We start from the raw sequence: 21,057 nt of genomic DNA on the forward strand, positions 1-21,057 counted from the left end.
GTGAAAGATTACTTTTAAAAAAACAAAAAACATGTCTGTTTGTCTGTGGTGTTTTTATGCAACATTAATATTTTGAATAATTATATTGCAGGTCAGTAAGGTCATTGACTACAATTGAAATTGATATGAATGTACCACCTAAATCAAATAAGATCAGGACATAGTGCAAAAAAAGAGCGAAGTAAAAGATCATGCATGGACAGGGATATATGACTGGAGGGTGACAGGACACATGACTGAAAAACAGCTCTTCTGAAAAATCTTTTTTTTTTTTTACATTAAAAAATAATTACAGGAGAAAAAAATAATTTAAAGTATTTAGAATTCCGCCAAGACCCTTTTGAGATATGGTAACCATGTTTCAATATTTAGAAAAATGATTTACATTTTTACATCTGATTGTTCGCCACCAGGAGCGTGACGTTTCTGTTTGTTCGGGGACAGTAAATGTCGTCGCACATGCTGCGTTTCTCCTATAACGTAGGTTTTTGGACGTGACGGTGGGAAACAGGAAGTAGTCAAAGCACCAGAACGTAGCCCAGCATACAGCGTGGAATCGGGATCTCTCACTAAGCTGAGGAGGGCTTCAGACGGCCTTCGCAACACGCCGGGTTAAGCGACTGAGCCTGCGTCTTCCTGGCAGAGGACCGGTGATGGATTTTCTCCAAAAGCAGAAAAATACTGCAGCTGATAATGTAAAGGAAGGCGAGGATCCATGAAGAAAACAACAACAACAGCAACAAAGAAAACCAAAATAAAAACCCACAACTTTTTTTTTCACATGGAATTCTTCACACTTGTTTTTCTTCAATTCATATTTTATAATATATATTTATATATATATATTTATATAATCTTTTTAAGTTCATTCTGGAAATGTCCAGGTCTGTGAGATAGCGAGGCGCTTGGGGCTTGATGGTTCGGTTCTGGGTAGCCAAGTGCCCTCTTGACCCAAAGCATGTTGCTACGCTGAAGCTGAGCTAGTCGCCCTGGCGACCTTCGCCAATCCTCCTTCCGCATTGTGTGACAGCTTTCCGGACGATGCCATCCTGCTTCCCTTTGACCTCAGTGTTTCTCAGACGGGGACAATATGGAGGCCGAGGCCTTGGCCCTGCAGTTTGAGCCGGTCTCCGTGGTAACTAGTGACGGTCGTAGGCAGTGGCAGCAGTGGGAGGTGCGGAGCCACGGGATGCGGCACTATAATAATAAGGGGAACCTGAAAGTTAACAAAAGAACGAGCCGTTGGAAGGAGCCATCAAACCATCAGTTAACACACATCTTCTAACAGCTTTTTGGCTAGTTTCCCCTCCTTTATTAACCAAAACCTTGGAAAGGGGATGATCATTTCCAGGAAGTGCATTCGAGAATGGCATTTATCATACATGCATCTTTCCCAATTTTTCATTGGATACCAGAGACAATGCCACTTACTTAGTAACGCTGGATTGCTGAACCGCCACGCTTCATTATAGGTGGTATACTGTGGGTGAGAATAAGGGTTTCCGGAAAAGTCCCCTCCTAGATATCAAATTAATGAATACAGACATTAGCAGAAAGATATTAGACCGACTGAATGGGTGTCAACATCCCTGTGATATTAGGGTAGCCATGAGCACCCAGTTAACGGCATGAAACACATTTCACATCCTTCCCTTTGGCCCTGTAATTGCATTTCTGTGCCACTGAGAGAGCTTAAGCAACAATGTCGCACAAAAAAATGTCTGAGGTATTTTTGTCCTGGCGGTTTCTAAGCTTTCCTCCACGCTCAGTTTAGGTGGATTGATTGTTCTATTAATCCTCTGTTAGTCTTTAGGATTTCCTCCATTCTTTCCCTCAATGAGGACTTCAGCACTCCTTTCCCTGCATTAAACTGATGACGCTTCGCTTCAAAACACCCAAATGGATTCCCCCAGACTTTCGTTCTCCATTTCTCCTCACCGTACAGGTCCTGGCGGAGAGGGCAGGACGCCGAGCTGGTGTCAGTGAGCAACGCTGTGGGTCTCACACGTTTCTTTCTTTTATGAGACTATAAAGGCTGGGTTTTATATGAAGCTGCTGAGGAATGGCCTTTGCTTTAACTGTGTTTGGGGCCAGTCACTAAATCTTAGTCATTCGCCACCGGATTGAAAAAAAAATACAGCCAGTGGATCAAGAGGATCTCTGTGCTTGTGTTCTTATCTGAGGTGTGTCTCTGCATGTTTCTCTTTCTTTCTTTCTTTCTCTCTCTCTCTCTCTCTCTCTCTCTCTCTCTCTCTCTCTCTCTCTCTCTCTCTCTCTCTCTCTCTCTCTCTCTCTCTCTCTCTCTCTCTCTCTGTGTGTGTGTGTGTGTGTGTGTGTGTGTGTGTGTGTGTGTGTGTGTGTGTGTGGTGGGTGGCTGGGATCAGTAAATCTCCAGGAAAGACACAATGGCATAATAGCAGAATAGGTTTGTAGATCTGATTTGAGATTTCAGCTTTCAGCCTCTTCCATCCCTTAAAATGTCACCCATCATCATCAGCGCGACCACCTCCAACAACACAGTAATGATCAATGCTACAGCAACTGCTTCGATTACCAGTAAGTAAAGACCCGTGTATGTCTCCAAACAAAAAAAAACAGGACAATGTTTTCAATTGTGCAGAAGACAGGCCTACGCACCCTGGCAGCTATAGCATCCACGCCGTTGGTGCTGTAACCCGAGCTCATCCCTGAGAGAGACAGTGATTTAAATATTTACAGGCCCTCCACGCCTCTGTGTTTTGACCCTTAACTGTTTGCTGTGAACCTGAACTGCAGGTTAAGTAGAGGGGAAAGAGATACGCTCCGCGAGCCCTGGGTGTCCGGGGAGGCGAGGAGAAGGGGAAGAGCGGTGTTTATCGATGGAGCCGGTGAGTGCGTGCCGCGTGGACACAGTGAGGGTAATGAGCGCTGGGAGGTGGAGTGGAACTGAGAGGAACTGTCCTATCTCACGGCCACTGATTGTGGTGATCGCCTATTGAGCTCGTCTAATGTCCTTGTCCACAGACGCTAACCGCGCGCTAACCGCACGCTAACCGCACTCTTAACAAAGCTATAACAAGCTCGCCTCAATCCTTCGGGTCACAGGCGCTAGCAGGCGCTTATGGGTTTGATCAGTCGCTGCAGGCCGAGTGTGAGCATCTGCGTCGCCGGCAAAATGTAAACCCGTGACGCACAGCGCACCCTGTAAATGAAATCACAGAAACGCACAACCCTTCCCATACACACACACACACACACACACACACACACACACACTCTCTCTCTCTCTCTCAGACACACACACACCACCATTGCCCACCCACCCACCCTGAGTAAAAATCCTGTTTGGCTTTGAATGACCTCAGTTTTTCTGAACATGATCGACTGGAGGGAGCTGCCTACTGAAAATATAACGAGTAAAACTAAAATTAATGGCGTCGTAAAAACAAGTAATGTCACCTACCAGGAACCATTCCAGCGAGTGTGGAGGTGGGGTAGCTGCCCTGCCCTGTAGGAGGGACATGAGGAGGGTAGCCAGGTAAGGTCGTGCTGGCCATGTCTCGACCTGCAAGTGCAATGAATCGAAGTAGTCAGAAGGACGTCAAATGCATAAACGATCAAAAAAGGTTAAAACAACTGCACAGTGAATGACCTTCATAGGGCGAAATTTGACTGCGGGATCGCTGGTGCCATCTTAAACACGAAAGGGTAAAAACGTGATTTTGTTATTTGTGTTCAGATACTTGAGCGCGAAAATCATTTAAGTTAAGCCTGCCCTGATATTGTCCGTTCATTCCTGCAAAAAAAAGAAAAGAAAAAGCGTGGTACACTGTCATCCTCGGAAGGGTTAAAAGGAGAGCAGATTGTAGTTTCAACTGTGGGTTTATGATGCATGAAATAAACTTGGGAAAGGCCCCAAGGATCAAATAATGGATATGAAACACTCAGGAAGACTTTGGTTTCTCTTATGGATATTAAATGCTGCAAATTGTACCATGATATTTACCAAACACTGTAAATCAAGGAAGAAGACGGTGAGTTTATGCGTAGTTACTGGAAACACTAAATATTGCTACGGCCTGTCACAGCACACCACTTCATGTCCAAATCGAAAACAGCATGTAGCACAAAATAACGTCGTTGGCGACTAGAAATGGGTCAACTCGGCACACAAATGCCGTGTGTAAAAAGGGCATGGAAACGCTCAAAATGCTACAGCTTTCTGAACTGCGTCGAATATTACGCTTTCTAACAATAAACAATAAACGATACGGCTTTTATGGAAACAACAAAACAATTGACAATCAACGGTTGTCAGCAACGCACTCTAACCCCCGTTACACGAAGACTGTCCTGAATGTGTCAGCGATAATGCTGACAGGCCAGTGAAGGCTGAACACTCTGCCCACCGCTCCACATTCAGCTCTGTAATTGGCAGTGACGGCACAGGGCCTTTTGCTGGATCGAGGGGCACACAGGACAGGACAGTACTAGTCCAATACAGGTCCCGGCATCAGCCCCAGGCCTCCACCTCCACCCCCATTATTGGCCTCCTCTGACCGCCAAGACCTTGGGTCCATCACAAGGCCGGAGAGACCTGGAGGCCCACGGCCATTGTTAGTCAGAGGGCCAAGCAGAGGGTCGGGTTGGTTGGGAAAAAAAATGGGGAGAGAGTCGTTACTGTTAATGAGGAGCATGCAGTCAGTTTGGAAATAGTGAAACGAAAACGAACGCACTAGTTCACTACATAACAGTTGAGCCACAAAGCGTGAATTTGATGCCTGAAGAAAGACAGAGGCAGCTGATTTAATCTGCTCTGTGAGTGGAAATACTTCCCTCGGATTAAAGAGCTAATACACAAGATCGACTGAAAAGAAACTAAAAATAAAAAAATTTAAGAGAATGGTGCAGTTATGACTGATAGCAGGGGCCTTGCTGGAGTTGTACCTGCTATAAAGGGCTGGCTGGCATACTGGCTGTAGCAGGGGCCATGGGCATGGACAGGGTAGCTGGGAGTGGAGGCATCTACTGAGAGGCTGGACTGGTGGGGCAAGATGTCAGCTAGAGCAGAGTCCCCAAGAGAAGAAGGGGTGAAGGGGGCAAAGGACGCCTCATGGGGCTCTCGCTTTACACACATGGAAGGCAGGTGGGATGGGTGGGAGTCTGCCAGGTGGAAAAGAGAATAAAACAAAACAAAATGTAATGTAGACATACAAACCCAGTCATGCACCCACTCGCTCACGTTCTCAAGCTATCCCTCGCCCGCACACTCGCAAACTCCCTCTTTTCGCTCACTCGCTCACCCATTAACTCGTTCACTCTCGCCCTTTGCTCACTCACTCGCTCACTCGCTACCCGACTCACTCAGATGTGCACAAGAGAGGGGTGGGATGGATGTGAAGGTTTTTAAGTGACCAAACCAATCGATAAGAAAATTGCTGTATCAATCCAAAAACGGTGTGCAGACAAATCAGTCAGAGTAGAGGAGAGGACGGGGAAGGTGTAGATTTGCAAGTACATGGCAGGGCACCAACACGGCACAATCTTAACAGGGAGCGAAGGGACTTTGAATGCTCGGAATTCTTTCTGAGTAATAAAATGTAGATTTACTTGAAGGGAATTCGCATCGGTTGGATTAAAACCAAATCCCTTTGTATTTGGCAGTTTTAGGCCACATTTCTGACAGAGGTTTTTCTTTTTAAATCCACGGTTTTGGTGTTATTTCAAATATTCCACTACCGTGAGAGAAGACCTATCAAATGAATGCTGAGTAGATAAACAGCCTTTAGCTGTTGATTTGCTCATTCAAATATCTTATAATAATAATCTCATGTGCACCCAACAGTAATTCATCCAACTAAGTGGAAACACACCAGTGAAACGCAACAAAAACACACCACGCCTGATCAATCAAGCTCAAATGCGTCAAAAATTTCCCCAAGGTTTTAGGCAAACAAACAGTATAATCTCATTGCTGCGTTCTCACAACAAAAAAATCACTCCCACAAATAAACCAAACAACAGGCTTGCAGACGGTTCAAAACTCCAAACCTTGATCTAATTTGGCTGATGAGTCTTGGCATCTTTCATTTCACCGGCTTTGCCTCTGAAACCTAAGCAATCAATGTGAGTTCTGTCTCCGGCCTCTCCATGTCTGCCTGTGGAGCCCGTTCAGATGGCTGGGGCCTGTGGGGAGAGATGGCTCTTTCCCGACACCATGATAGCCTCATTAGCTGCTTCCCCCGCCATTGTTGTTTTACAACAGCACTGTGTGTCGAGATTCCTCATTAAGATAAGGGCTGTTCTATGGAGAGGGACGCAATCCTGTCAGTCCTATGAACCTAGTGCCGGGCAATCAGGATACTTAACTGACCATTTTCCCATAGAAAAAAAGAAACAGGGCTCTCTCAGCCTCTCTCTCCTTCCTCTTTGGATTGGAAATATGAATTTAAATACAATGAATGCAATTATTGTGCATAAAATGCTCGCATACTTGATGCACATCCTGTTGTTGCAGAGAGAACCACACCAATCCTCAAAACATAACAACAAAGCCTGTGCACAAGCCCTGGGATGAACTGATAATGAGGATAGTTGCTATGAAGCACAACTTAAAATGAGACTTGTGAGGGTACCAAACATATGGATCAGACTGCATCTGTCTGTATCTAAGACTGTCTGTATGCTACTGTAGGCTTCTGTTTTCACAGTGCCTGAGCAACCATTGTTAAACAGACAGGGGTTACGACGCAACAACAACCGACGCAAACGCTGCGTTCAAGACCACTGAACTCTGAAACTAATCAGATGTGGTGTTGCTCATTGTCCTGGAGACAAGGCAGAGCCTGGGTAAAGAGAGCCTGTCAAATCACGGGCCCTGATGATGGAGATAGAAGATAAACTCAGGGTCCTTGGGGACTCTTCTCCCCCAGCAAACAAATCTCTGAGAGAGCGGAGACGCTATAGAGTTCTCCAACATCTGTCTCTGCTACACCACTAATATCGCATCTACAGATCCCATCAACCATAGAAATGGACTCTAAAGAACCCAAACCCGTCCGTTCTCGAAGTGATTTTCCCGGATATACGTAGCTACAACAGCCCTCTCGTATGCGGGCAGCACCCCTGCTTTCTTGTGTTTGAAACATGTGGAGAAAACTTCAGTGCAGACGCCATTTGTGTTGGAGATTTTCTTTTTTTAAATGTGCCGTTTAATCTACGCTGGGTTTTGCTTTAATCGCCATGTGCACAATCACAGCAGGGCTAGCTCTCCTTTCTGTGCAGGGAGAGCACAGTCATCAGCACAAGCGTCTACAGAGAATTAGTATGTTAAATTTACCTCGACGGGGACACCTTCATGTTTGCTACAATAACAGCCAGTAAAATCTCTGACCTCAATTTCCCGCATTCTGGAAGTGGTAATTTATCACCACCTACCAACACCAGAAAGAAAGAAAGAAAAAAAATAGAACAATCACCAAACACTCTTTCCAATTATGAGTGAGTAAAGAATGTTTGCAGGGCCAAATGGCTAGAATTCCCTATCCACAGGTTTAAAGTCATTCATTATCAAATGTGTGCTCAAAGGTTAGTGTGCTGGTGTGGGGGGTGATATAAACATTAATTTCCGAGCTCGGGGCTGCTGGCGTTCTACTGAACTGCGACAAGCCGTTTGTCACCAGGCCACACACCAAGCACCGCAGGTTAGATGGCTTCTTGTTGTTTGCCACCCTCCACAGAATAGCTGGCCCTGCCATGCTGGAAAATGGGCTCTGAGTGCAGTGTATTTCAGATGAAGTTCATCTGAAACAAAGCCTCTTTTTTCCTCCAACACTCTCCCATCGGCACACAGAGATAGATAGATAGATAGATAGATAGATAGATAGATAGATAGATAGATAGATAGATAGATAGATAGATAGATAGATAGATAGATAGATAGATAATAAGAATATGCTTTCCAAAAGATTGCCATTATCTAAGTACAATGATTGAACAATCATCATTGGGAAAAGATGAATACTTCTCACTGAATGCCAATGAGGCATTTTCATCCCCCAAATCCCTCTCCAATTAGGCTGTTACCCTGCTTCTCAGGTAACCATTCTCTCTCTCTCTTTCTCTCTCTCTCTCTCTCCCTCTCTCTCTCGCACACTTGGATAAACAGAGGACGCAAAAGATGGCCGACATTGCTTGCGCCCTCAGAATGCCAGACTCAGCTCCCACCGAGTGCTTCATTAATCATTCATCTTTAATAGATTATGCAAATTCAGGACATAAAAATCAACAAGATCAATAACTGGTTGAATTTTAATTGGGAGCAGAAAACATTTAAAGAATGGATATAATCTCATAGCTCTATCCAGAGTGAGGGTGTAATTTATTGAGAATTGGATCTCAGCCTAAGTGAGGAAGTCAATTCAACTTTTTTTTTTCTACTTGGCTTACGTTCCTATTTGCAGAGTTTATCAAATGGCAGTAAACCCTAATATCTTTCCTCGTCATCCTGCGGCACATGAAATCCTTGAAGTCTTTGCAAACTCATGTAAATAAAATGCTAAAAGTTGAGTGGTTTTTTTTTTTACTTAGATTTGACTGCGAAAGTTATGAAACATTTTTTTTCCTGACATGCATGTGCCAAAAATAGCATTCTATTAATTATATAGCTTTGTTAATTCGCTTCCGTATTATGCAATCTGTGGCCCTCACATATGTCGCTGTAGGAGGCCCCAGGCCCCCAGGTGGCTTCGAGGCCACCTGCTATGAGTGTGCTCCCCAGAGCGAGACCGCTTTCATAGGAGGGGCCCAGCATAAAAGACAAAAACACACCTTTCTTCTCCTGAGGCCCAACTTTCTGGGGCAAATCTACCTCCCACATATTCAGGGAGGAAAAAAGGGGTCTTTCTTTTCCCATAGCACTATGCTCAGGTCTGGGGTTGGCCCTGGGATCATTTGAGAAGAGCCACTGCGGTTTTCAATCATCTTGCCCTCCACTTTACTCATGTGCACATATGTGCACGCACGTGCATGCTCACACACACACACACACACACACACACACACACACACACACACACACACACACACACACACACACACACACACACACAGACTGAGGACTCAGTGACTTTGATGGCTACTGCATAATTTTGAGTTTTATTAAAAGCCTGGTATATTAGCCTCAAGCCAATGTGGCTATCAGTAAACCTACTCTCTCATGGGAAAAAGCCTCCGCAGCCACAATGAAACAATATTTCAATTAACAAGGCAGCCATCAATCTCCAAAGCAGACCAACAGGAGCTATGGTGAAACACAGTGGGTTGGTATGGGTTATATGATACAGATAGTTTATACCACAAGATATTCAATACGCCGCACCTGTCATCACCTGCAGCTTTCACAGGGGGACTGTCAATGCAAAGTTACCACTGAAAACAGCAGCCATTTTACAATAAGGCAAAAAAAAAAGAGAAAAAAGGTGGAATTTCGTCTCTCTCACTCTCTTTCTGCACATCTCTTTGTCTTTCTGTTGTTCAATCTGTTTCTCTCTTCCTTCCCTCTTCTCTCTGTCTCTGTCTCCATCTCTGTCTCTCTGTCTGTCTGTCTGTCTCTCTCTCGCTCTCTCTGTCTCGCTCTCTCCACAGCATGAGGCAGTCAGCCAGCCACTGTGCCGTTCCAGCCGCTGTCAATCAACGGCCTATCATAGCCTTTGATGACAAAGTTGTGTCGCAGTGAGAACAGCAGCTGTCTCTTATGAGAAGTGCTTCCAGTCAATCTGTTCGCGGGCCAATCCAGGCTAACACAATAGCCGGTTAGGAAAAGCGTGTGAAAGGCCTGTAGGATTTAATGGGCTCAGATGATCTATCACCGCTCCGTATCGCTTAGAAATAAACACGCGGTGGAATTTAAAAGAGGGGCTATTCGGTTTCCAGTAAGTGTCCGTTATCTCTTGGAAAATATGTGTTGCATAATGAATTTTTAAATGCAGCCAAAATATGTCGAACATTCTACTGATTTAGGAAGGGAGAGGTTCCCACACAAATCGGCAAAGTCAGCGATTCGATGAGTCATCGCTACGTTACTGTCTGAGCGATGAAGTTATTTGATATCCCGATTAGACAAATGAGAACTCGCGCTAACAACGGTGTGATAATACAGAGAAAATGCGAGCATAAATAGTTCATTTGGCATCTTGATGCGTGCTCAATAATCCAGGTAAGAAAATCAAAGGAGGTTGAATCAGTTCATCTGGATACAATGTGTCAATAAACGTATCCAGATGAACTGATTCAGCCCTCTCTGATGTTCGTTTGGTGTTTTACGGCCCTGTTTACCCTTTTCGCTGCAGATATCTTTGACTTATCGCACTTCTGCGTGTTCCTTTTAAGGCATCTCGTGTCAGTACGGTTAGTGGAGACTGGGTGGAGGTGTACCTGTCACGACAGAGTAGCTCTGGGAGACACTGGAGGCCAGGTCGGAGCTGGCACTCGTGGACAGGCTAGGCTTCACCTCGTCCAGGCCTGCATTCATGGATGGGAGCGAGTACTCATTCGCCTGTGGACAAAAACACAACCCTTGAAATGAGAAATACAAAACAAATCTTGTCAGTCATGATATTCAAAGTCGTCAGTAGAGAGATACGCATTAAGTTAAGGCTGAGGAGGAGAGCGGCTGGGATCCGCGTTGTCTCGATAAAGTGGTTGAGCTCAACGAACGTAGTGGTGTTGTTTCACAGACAAAGATCTGTCTTTTTCGGGAGAACCGCATAAGAAAAAAAAACGTATCTGAAAGAAAAACCCACGGTGTATATCTGAAGAAATTCTCTATGATCCTCTCACTGTGTCTCCGTCTGAACGTTTCCTGTGCATTCTGGGGACCCCCCCCCCCTGTTCTTTACCAAGGCCTGTGATGTATGCAAGCATTAGGGCTTGTCTGAGAGGAAGGGAGGAAGGGTGAGAGGGATGAGAGAGGGATTGGGAGAGGAGTGAAAGGATGGGGTGTCAGCTGGCTCTTTGTGCTCCACTGCAGTCATCCCTGTGACCAGTCAAGGGAGGAGACATTCAGGGCTTTGTTACAGGAGAGACATGTGGTCCGGGGTTTTAAAGGGGAGTACAACCTCAAAATCAACCTTTGTGTTTCACCGACAGGATGAATGTATAAAATAAGAGAGTTAAAATGGTATTTTTTTTATTTTATTCTATTTTATTTTTTGTAAATTTTAACCATTTTTATGTTGGGTGTTCATTGCTTTGTAATTCGGTGATGAAGAAATGTACTGGCAGTTCATTTTTGGCAGCAAATAAAATCACCTCTTATGCTCCAAATTATCACTGAAATAATGATATTATAATGATATAAATTATGATACTTGGTAAAAGCCCCTCTCGGAATAACTACCATCTAGTTTAGTCTCCTTAGTATTTATTCCCTTTAATCCCTGGGTAAAACGATGCAAGCAGATGTGATGAATCCTGTTTGTTAATAGGGTGAGACTTTCTGACCTGCCTCTCTGTTTGAGAGTGTGTCTCTGTGTGTGCAAGTGAGCGTGCACACGTGTGTGTGTGTGTGTGTGTGTGCATGTGTATGGTGTGTATGGTGTGTGTGTGTGTGTGTGTGTGTGTGTGTATGCATGCATGTGTGCGTGCGTGTATCTGTTTGTCTCAATGGGAGTGGAGTCCCACAGGCCCGAGCCGGTGACCCCAGTCTTGTCTGCCTCTATCCCAGATAAACTCTAATTGTCTGCTTACAACTGTTCCCTGGCACTAGGCTGGATGTTCCTCTCTATTCCTCTGGGCCTCCACAGCACAAGAGCCATTTTGTCATGCAGATGGGCTGTGGGCAGGGCTGGGCAGTGCTGGGTGGAGGGCGAGCGGCAAGCACAGTGGGCCCTGAATGACCTGACCACATGGCTGCCAGAAGTGTGGGAGGGATGAGGCCTGTTCAGCCTGGCCTCTTTAAAATGGCTTTTTAATACCCTGACGCAGACACCAGACAAGCCCCTAATAGCCTAATAGTCCACCTTTTCACCAGTTTAAAAATAGGAGGGGGGTGGGGGGGGAGTTCGCTGGAAATAGGGAGAAAAAGGAGGTGCAATGAAAGAGTGGAAAGCAGTCTGATTAATATTACATTAAATTAAAACTGATTTTTCTGGACCATTCCGACGTCGTTTTTCTCCCCCCTCCTCCACCTTCCTCTTGCCTTTTTAATACCTTCTCCTGCACTCTTTGTGATTGCAAGTCATTTCCAATTCGTTTTGGTATTGATCTTGCCGTAGAAATCAGTTTGGTAATTAGCTGCATTAGGGCCTGTATAGCAGGCTGAGGGGCTGTCCCACTGATTTATCGCCGCTGTAATTCGCCACGATCGTGCTAGAGATGAAAATGAACTCAATTAGGCCACTGCGAAGGCTGCATGGGCACCCGTGTAGAGTTTCAAGGGAAAAATTAATAGTCTCTTGTTGTTTAACAGTCTAATGAATGTAAATAAAGGTTATCCGCTGTAATAGGCCCGTTGCTTTGAGCGAGAAGTTAGAAGGAGCTTTTTTGTCGCGCGTGTCAGCATGTGTGCCATTACATTCACCGTGAATTCATGTATATTATTCCGCTGGGCGCTAACGACAAAACTAGACGCCGCGGGATACAAGTGGGAAAATACTCCAGATACTGTGAAAGTGTCAGGGTGGACAAAGACGCGACGGTGTGACAGACCTGCTCGGGTTTGACGTGTTCTGTGGTGGGGAAGACGTCCGGGTAAGAGGGACGCTCGAACACGCGGTCCAGGGCCTCCAGCTGCTGCTGGGTGAAGGCATCTGCTCGCAGGTGCTTCCTTAAACTCTCCACACTGCCCTGAGAGTCACTCCCTGGGCCCGAGCCATCAGAGCCATCTGCAGGGAGAGAGAGAGAGAGGAAGGAGGGAGGATGACGAGACACTCCTTCAGTATACGGCTTTAACTTGTTTAGCTGATACCACTGGAGGAATTTGGCAATGTTAGATTGCTGTCAAAGGGAGAAACAAACAGAAGAAAGGGCGAGGGAGTGGTAAAATGAGAGACAATGGTGAATTATGTCCCCCCCCTCTCGCTCTCTCGCTTGCTCTCTCTCTCTCTCTCTCTCTCTCTCTCTCTCTCACACACACACACACACACACACGCACGCACGCACGCACGCACACACACACACACACACACTTTCAACTTCCTCATACACACACATACACACACACTCTCACCTTCCTAACACACACACACACACACACGCATGCACAGACACACAGACACACATGCACACACACACGCGCGCGCGCGTGCGCACACACACACACACACACACACACACACACATACTTTCAACTGTCTCATACACACACATACACACACACTTTCACCTTCCTAACACACACACACACACACACACACACACACGCATGCACAGACACACACATGCACACACACGCGCGCGCGCGCGCACACACACACACACACACACACACACACACACACACACATTGTGAGGGAGCTCTCTGTGTCCACCCCCAACCCCGCCCAGGGCTGCCAACAGGGCGGTCATCATGTGATAGGTCTGTGGTAATTGATGGATTACCTTCAGTGCAAATATATACATGTAAAGGAGTGAGTGTGTCTCAGATGAAGGAAGCAGGGCTGATGATCACATACAGAGTCTCTCATTCTGTGAGCAGGAAATGGAGAGCCATTATTTAACCATGCTATTTCCTCCTGAACATATTATACCCTTTACCCCCCCCCTCTCTCTCTTGCTCTATCTCTATTTCTCTCACTCCCTCCCCCACAGATTGCCTGTCTTCTGGAAAACAGAATGGAGAGAAGGTACTCAGGGCCGAATGAGGATGGGGCACCGAGGGCAAACATATGCATTTCCTCCCCTCAGCCACCCTCTATATAAACAAATGAGCCACTGCTTCCCTCGTTCTGCTGATCTCTGACCCTATCAACCTGGCCACGGAGCCTATCACCATCTCCAGCAGCGCTTTGCCTGTTCGCTCATCAAGTCTCAACCACAACACTATGCAAAAAAGGAAAAGAAAAACAACAACGCATAAAAAGTCCATGGCTAAAAGGTGCATTAGACGGTGTCCTGGGAACCTCCACTAGACTGCCAGCCACCCGCCTCCCTCCCTTTCCTCCCTCCGCAGTCAACAGCGGATGAGGGCTTTAGCTCCCGTACAAATCTGTCATTCTAAATTTGCAGCAGATTATGTTCTCTCCTGGGCGAGCCAGCGGTGATATATGATATGCAAGGCCACTATTGATTGCCTGATCCGCCGGCAGAGGAGGGAGGCGAAATGAACTTGGAATGAACATCATGCCTCAACTCATTGTGCGTATAATACTCTACTTAATCCCACATTTTTCTGTGCTATGGAATTCAATTGATCAATCATGTTCCACTGATGGTACCATTTCAGGGGCGTTATTGCCATTCTGCTCGGCTGCTTGACCTTTTTTCAATGGCTGAGGCCAGAGGATGAACCCGACTCGCACCAAGAAATAGATCTACGGAGAGAACGGAATAGGGGACTGGAATTGGGTATGAGAGAGGATGTGTGTAACGTGTTAGTGTGTGTGTGTGTGTGTGTGTGTGTGTGTGTGTGTGTGTGTGTGTGTGTGTATCATTGTTAAAATGAATTGACTTAGCTTAGTGGAACATTTGTGGAGGAATTCGTTTTTCCTGCCGCGGTGCTTTTGCTACCTTTGTTTTTCCTACCATCAACTGAACCTGATCACATATTTTAGCACAGGCATTTCTTTTGGACAGGCCCCTTGGGGGTCTTTCACAATGCCAGTTGTTGCTGCTGTGTGAACCTCAGTGGTTGTCTTTGGTGCGAAGAAAATGGAGTCATTAATTACCTTCTATCAGCTGGTTGGAGAAAAGAGGCAAGTGCGATCAATAGCAAGCATTTGTCATTCACCGTGGAGGGGCATGCTTACCATACTCAACACATACAATCAGGCCTTCTCAACCCACTACAGAAGGACACAACCTCCCAACAAAGGATATTCTGTCTTACTCTTGCTCCCCGTAATGGGAATAATGACAAATTAGCTAATTTGGAAAACACCCAAGAGGGTAAATTCACGTTTGACTTTAGATCACGTCATTCACAAGCAAGTGTGATTTGTCCTTTAACGGTGAGCGCGGCGATGAGCGAAGACTGAATCTTGACTGGCTCGTCTCGCTTCCTCCGTGGTGCTTCAGCTCCTCGGGTATCTCAGCTCTTATCATTTCCCACCTCACTTGGAGACTGTGTGTCTCTGTTTTCACACCAAAGTGTAAGGAGAAACTGGCGCTCTGTCAGATCAGGCAATCAAGATAAAAAAAGAAGAAGAAGGAAAAAGCAAGGCTCTTCCCAATGATGTTCGCACCTCATCCTTTAAAGGAATGCACTTCTCAGGAGATGTAAACATCTCTGCAAGGGTGTTGCAGCCTGGCCTCCGTGTGTCTGGCACTTTTGTGGTTTTGCCAGAATATGCCGACCAACAGCTTCAGAGTGGACAGTGCAAGCTTGCCTGGCATCTTGTCAAAAGCACCATACCACTGTTGTACTCAACAACAAAAAAAGAAGAAAAAAAGGTGAAAATGACTCAATCTTTTAGGTATTGCACCATGGAAAGGTAAGTGAATTATTATATGTATGCTTTCAGTAAACACACACACACACACAAAAGCTGCAGGAAAGTGGGCAGCAGCATCAGAAGAGCATGCCGATAGCTTGACACGCTGTAGTGTTTATTCTCGTGTCGCTGAGGGGGATGTTTTGTCCTGCGCTGGTGTAGTGGCACTTTATGTCCTGCTTTCATCTCCCCTGTTTCTGTGATAAGATCACTTCATGTTGAGGGAGAGGTAGAGCGGGGGGGGGGCTTGTTTGAAAGGCAAATGAATTCCTGCGCACTGCCTCGTACCCTCCGTAAATCACTGACATGGGATTCCCCAGATCTGAAAGCTGCCCCGCCGACTGGTTACTTATTCATTCTTTGCTGATAGGTGAAATGATGCTATCACAAATAGCGTGAGTCATTTGTTGATGTTTTTAAAAATGCAGCTGAGCTTGAAAAAAAGAAAAAAAAGAACACAAACAAACTGGTATACCCAGAGGGTGAGCACTCCTTCCCTGTAAGCTAGCTATATTTATGAAACCTCTGAAGCGGAAAGGAGAGAGGTGGGAAGGGTGGGGGAGAAAAGGAGAGGCGATATGGAAGGAGTGGAGAGAGAGAGAGAGAGAGAGAGAGAGAGAGAGAGAGAGAAGGGGGGGGGGGCAGCTCTGCCATGGCTGTTAATATCTTAGCTTGTGGCATGTTTAAGAGCTTTATTAATTCGATTTAACACCGCAAAGCAGCGTATTGACTGTTAACTGGCATACTGACGGTTATTTGATATTTGCGCCGTTCCCGGTACATGTGCTGAGACTTTGCTTTACTTCTCTTAAGCTTACCAGTCATTTAAATGACCTCAACATACATTTTCGAGGGGGGGGGGATCTGTAGAAACTATAATGTCTATAAGACTGTTTGGACACGGTCTAGCAGTCCGTGACACTACTTAAACAATTTGCGTACTCTCGGAGCTCCTGTCCTCCTCTCCCGTTGGAGTCCTTCCTCCTCCCTTTGCTCTTCTGCCGTTCTCCTCCGTTCTCCTCCGCTCTCCCATTTACCCACTTTGGACCAGCTTGTCGTTTAACACCGCCACCCCGCGCAGTGTAGTCTTTGTGGAAATGCAATTAATGTATCCCTCCTTTTTTTTCTTTCTTTCTTCCAAGCCTTTTTCTCTCTCCTTCTCAAGCTGAGTAATGCGCCGCTCCATTAATTCTCGGCATCAGCGCCCATAATTGACTTTTCTCCGACATGATTCCTCTTCATGTGAGTGAATTCCCTCTCTCCTGATATTTTAGTGTCAGATCCCGGTGTACGCTGTTTACAGCTGCGTGGGTCGCAGGGGGACGTGTCGCTGAATGCAAACGGCTAACTTGCAGGAATTGGACAAAGGATGACTGCGAAGGGGAGACGATCTGTTTTGTAAAGTAATGACGGCACACAGGTAAAGAGAGAGAGAGAGAGAGAGAGAGAGAGAGAGAGAGAGAGAGAGAGAGAGAGAGAGAGAGAGAGAGAGAGAGAGAGAGAGAGAGAGAGAGATGGATGGAAAGGAAAGGAAAGGAAAGGAAAAAAAAACAGATGGGGAGAGGTGTAATGTGAATTCCTTTGTGTTGTCCTCGACTGTTGGGGCCTTAGCAGTTATTCGTCCCTATGTTACGCTCTGTGGCCCCTCTCAAACCCGGGCTTTTCTCTCTTTCAACCGGACCCCACCAGGACCATCATGGTGCTCATGATTCCATTTATTTCTGTCCGACTCGGGATGCGTTTATTTTCTAAAGGGATTCTCTGTTGACTCATTGTCATAGGCTAGCTTGACTAGCCAACCCAACCAGAGTGGGCCCAGGTTAAAATCCTCACACTAACCAATTTATTTTTTCCCCCTTTTTCTCCCCAATTGTATTTGGCCAATTACCCCACTCTTCCGAGCCGTCCGGTCGCTGCTCCACCCCCTCTGCTGATCCGGGGAGGGCTGCAGACTACCACATGCCCCCTCTGATACATGAGGAGTCGTCAGCTGCTTCTTTTCACCTGACAGTGGGGAGTTTCACCAGGGGGACATAGCACGAGGGAGGATCACGCTATTCCCCCCAGTTCCCCCCGAACAGGCGCCCCGACTGACCAGAGGAGGCGCTAGTGCAGCGACCAGGATACACACCCACATCTGGCTTCCCACCCGCAGACACGGCCAGTTGCGTCTGTAGGGACGTCCGACCAAGCCGGAGGTAACATGGGGATTCGAACCGCCGATCCCTGTACACTAACCAATTTAAACTCCTTCAACGGGACACAGGTTCAAAGGTTATGCACAGTGCCAGGCTACATAAGGCCAAATATCACATTTGAGCAAAACAAAATAGTTTTGGTACTCAGTTTTTTTTTTGTTGAGCTGAACAATGTTGGCACGACTCTGGCTCCTGCATATGGACATTCTTCCATATCAGCCGAGTATGAATGAACAACCTGCTAGGCCATATTTTCCCCCCTCCCAGCTAACACGCTCATCAACTCCCTCTTCCACACTCATCCTACACCCACGCTACAATCACAAGTTATGACCTTTGCTTTCTGCATCTAATTCATCACTGCAGCTCTCTAGGGCCTGTCCTCCCCCAGCTCCTCTGGGTCCCATCCAGGTTGTGGGCACACCAGCTTATGAGGAAAACACGGCGTTGGGTCACACCAACCTGCCCGGGTGTACCGGCGAGGTCAGGATCAACCTGTCTTTGTGCGGAGATACGGCAGTGAGGCCCACATAAGTCTAGAGCGCCATAGGAACAGGTTAACCCGTTGACTGATTTCAAAATAAAGGTGCAGCGGCTGGGAGTCGGAGCAGGTGCGTTTCAGATGGCTCTTTCGCCTTCGTAATTAGTTCCAAGTGCCGCTGGGCATATTTCAGCAGGGTTTGTTCGGAAATGACGGAATGACCAAAGAAGACTTATATGAGCCATACCATAAATCACCGCGCAAGACTCATAACACACATGACCCATTCAAGAGGTAGTTGCCTCCCATTCATCTTGCTTCCAGTTCCAGCACAGGTATAAATGACTGAGAGAGAGCACGCCACAACAACAGGCTAATTTCCCCACTCCACTATTAATGCGTTTGGCAGGGACAACATTCCATTTCCTGTAATGAGATACACAAATAAATCTGGCTATGGATAGATTCAGGGTGGCTCTGTGTGTGTGTGTGTGTGTGTGGTGTGTGTGTGTGTGCAGAATGGGGGGGGGGGGGGGGGCAAAGGAGGAGGCACATTCTCCCAGCACTGGACATAATTGGTATCGCCTGCTCGCAGACATGCAAACCAATCTCTCCACAGATAGGGCTGAAGCTCTCTCTTTTTCCCCCCTTAAGGCTATTTCTTTTGTCTTTTCAGATAGCTTGCACATCCAAGATAGCAGGAAGAGGGTGGGGGGGGGGGAGATGTTAATTTGTGAATTAATAGCTTCTCTCTGCAGAATTGCAAATTCTTTTAAATGTCACAACATTCAGTGCGCAAGGAGCATCCGAAGCCACAAAGTCACAAGTCCGTACACACGCACGCACGCACGCACGCACGCACGCAAACACACACACCACACACACACACACACACACACACATACACATAAACAAATTTTGCACCCTTGCTCAACTCTCATTGAGTTTTCCGGGACGTTCTTTGCACCCTCCTCCCCTCATACATACATTCTCCCAACCTTCTCTCTCTCTCTCTGTCTCTGTCTCTGTCTCTGTCTCTGTCTCTCTCTTTCTCTCTCTCTCTCTCTCTCTCTCTCTCTCGCTCTCTCTCTCTCTCTCTCTCTCTCTCTCTCTCTCTCTCTCTCTCTCTCTCTCTCTCCTCTCTCTCTCTCTCTCTCTCTCTCTCTCTCACTCATCTCATCCTCACTCGCTCATCTCATCCTCACTCGAAGCCGTCCAGTGTAACATGCTACTTTTAATTTGCAATAACACATGACAAGGACAGATTAATGGCTCTTATGGCACCTGTGTCCCTGAAGCTCGTCTTACGGGGGCCCCGGTGTACATAACGCGTGTCACACTACATTATCTCTACAGCCCTCAGTATGGGGACCTTTTTCTTCCTCAAAGGGCAACGGCTGACTTCAGCCACACCAAAAGCACCCGGTGTCTCCAGGCCAGCAGGAGAGTGCTAACGCTGCGCAGTCCTCTATTTTCACATTTTTTGACCAAGTACAGACAGATAATTTGCATGTAATGCACAGTGCTTCAAGCAATTTAAAAAATGAGGGTTCTGGTTAACATACAGACGTGCAGCAAATTGTGCAAAGTCAAATGCAAAAGATTCTAAACAACATACAAAACAGTAGCGTGCACCTTACCAAATGTGCTGTGTTTGTCATTCAGTTTTGTCCTCTGCCTTGCAGAATAGCATGATAAAAGATTGCAGCTTAATCACTGCTTGGTCATATGTTTAGCCGGCTCAGGTAGCGTCAGCCTTTTGTATTGTGCTCGTCTACCTGCAACCGAGACCAGGCCTTAGCTGTGCCATCACCCCCTGGGTGACTTTGTGTGAAATAACAGCTACGTTTAAATAACTCTGCAGGCCTTCAGACAATTTACACTACTCTTGAACAACCACACAGGATGCCTGTATTCAATTACTGACATCACATGTTGAGCCGGGGGCAAAATGCCATATGCAAAATTATTCATATTAGCTTGATGGAATAAATGATTATGTACCCAGAGGGATAAAGCAATGTGAAAAAAAAGTCTTGACTGAGAACACAGCAGCCATCTCTTCTCAATAGCAATATACTGAATTGGACACACAGCATGTTGCCGTATATTGAACTGCATGCCATTACATGGAAAATAATATTTTCCACCCGTCGCTTTAGCTTCTTCCAATTTAATATCTCTGGCAAATATTTAAAGGAACTTCTTCCTTGACTTTTGTTCATTGGCTCATAAGCCTGGAATAGCAAAACAGCGGTTAAGGAGAATGAATGGTTATCTGATTGACCAAAACAAAAGAGAAGGTTTTCTAACTTCAACTTTACAATGTCCTATATTCCTCCCATCCAAGTGGTTGCCACTCCAGAGAACTACAGAGACAGAAAAATAAAAGAAGGAAGTGGCCTGTTTTGATGAATGCGCTTTTGAAATCATTTTCAACCATATCAACCCATCACAGCCACCCCAAAAACAAGCCAATATATGCTACTGAATCATTAACTCTCCCCTCTCTCTCTGGGCACACACACACACTCACACACATACACACACACACACACACACACCTCTGCCCCCTCCTTGCCTGCACCGGTCTGTTCCTACACCTGTTAGGCCTCCACCAGGGACATGTTAATTCATAGGCATTAAAAAAGCCAATTGTTTGCACAACCGATAATCTATTAGCCCCGAGGCAGTGTGTGTCCACTCAATTTGCTTGCCTAGAATGAGAAATTCCGGTTTAGACCGGATA

General features: G+C 46.1%; 1 protein-coding gene across 1 annotated transcript in view; it reads right to left on the bottom strand.

The window, feature by feature from the left end:
• Nucleotides 1–1,075: 1,075 nt before the first annotated feature.
• pax2a (paired box 2a) overlaps nt 1,076–21,057 on the bottom strand; it is a 25,920-nt gene continuing 5,938 nt past the window's right edge. The window contains 7 exon segments of the mRNA XM_056291438.1: nt 1,076–1,197; nt 1,432–1,518; nt 3,443–3,544; nt 4,927–5,142; nt 10,414–10,534; nt 12,688–12,863; nt 20,633–20,677. Coding sequence (XP_056147413.1) covers nt 1,076–1,197; nt 1,432–1,518; nt 3,443–3,544; nt 4,927–5,142; nt 10,414–10,534; nt 12,688–12,863; nt 20,633–20,677 — 869 coding nt within the window.

Source organism: Lampris incognitus, chromosome 13 (assembly GCF_029633865.1).
Source record: "Lampris incognitus isolate fLamInc1 chromosome 13, fLamInc1.hap2, whole genome shotgun sequence".
In the NCBI taxonomy this organism is placed as follows: Eukaryota; Metazoa; Chordata; class Actinopteri; order Lampriformes; family Lampridae; genus Lampris; species Lampris incognitus.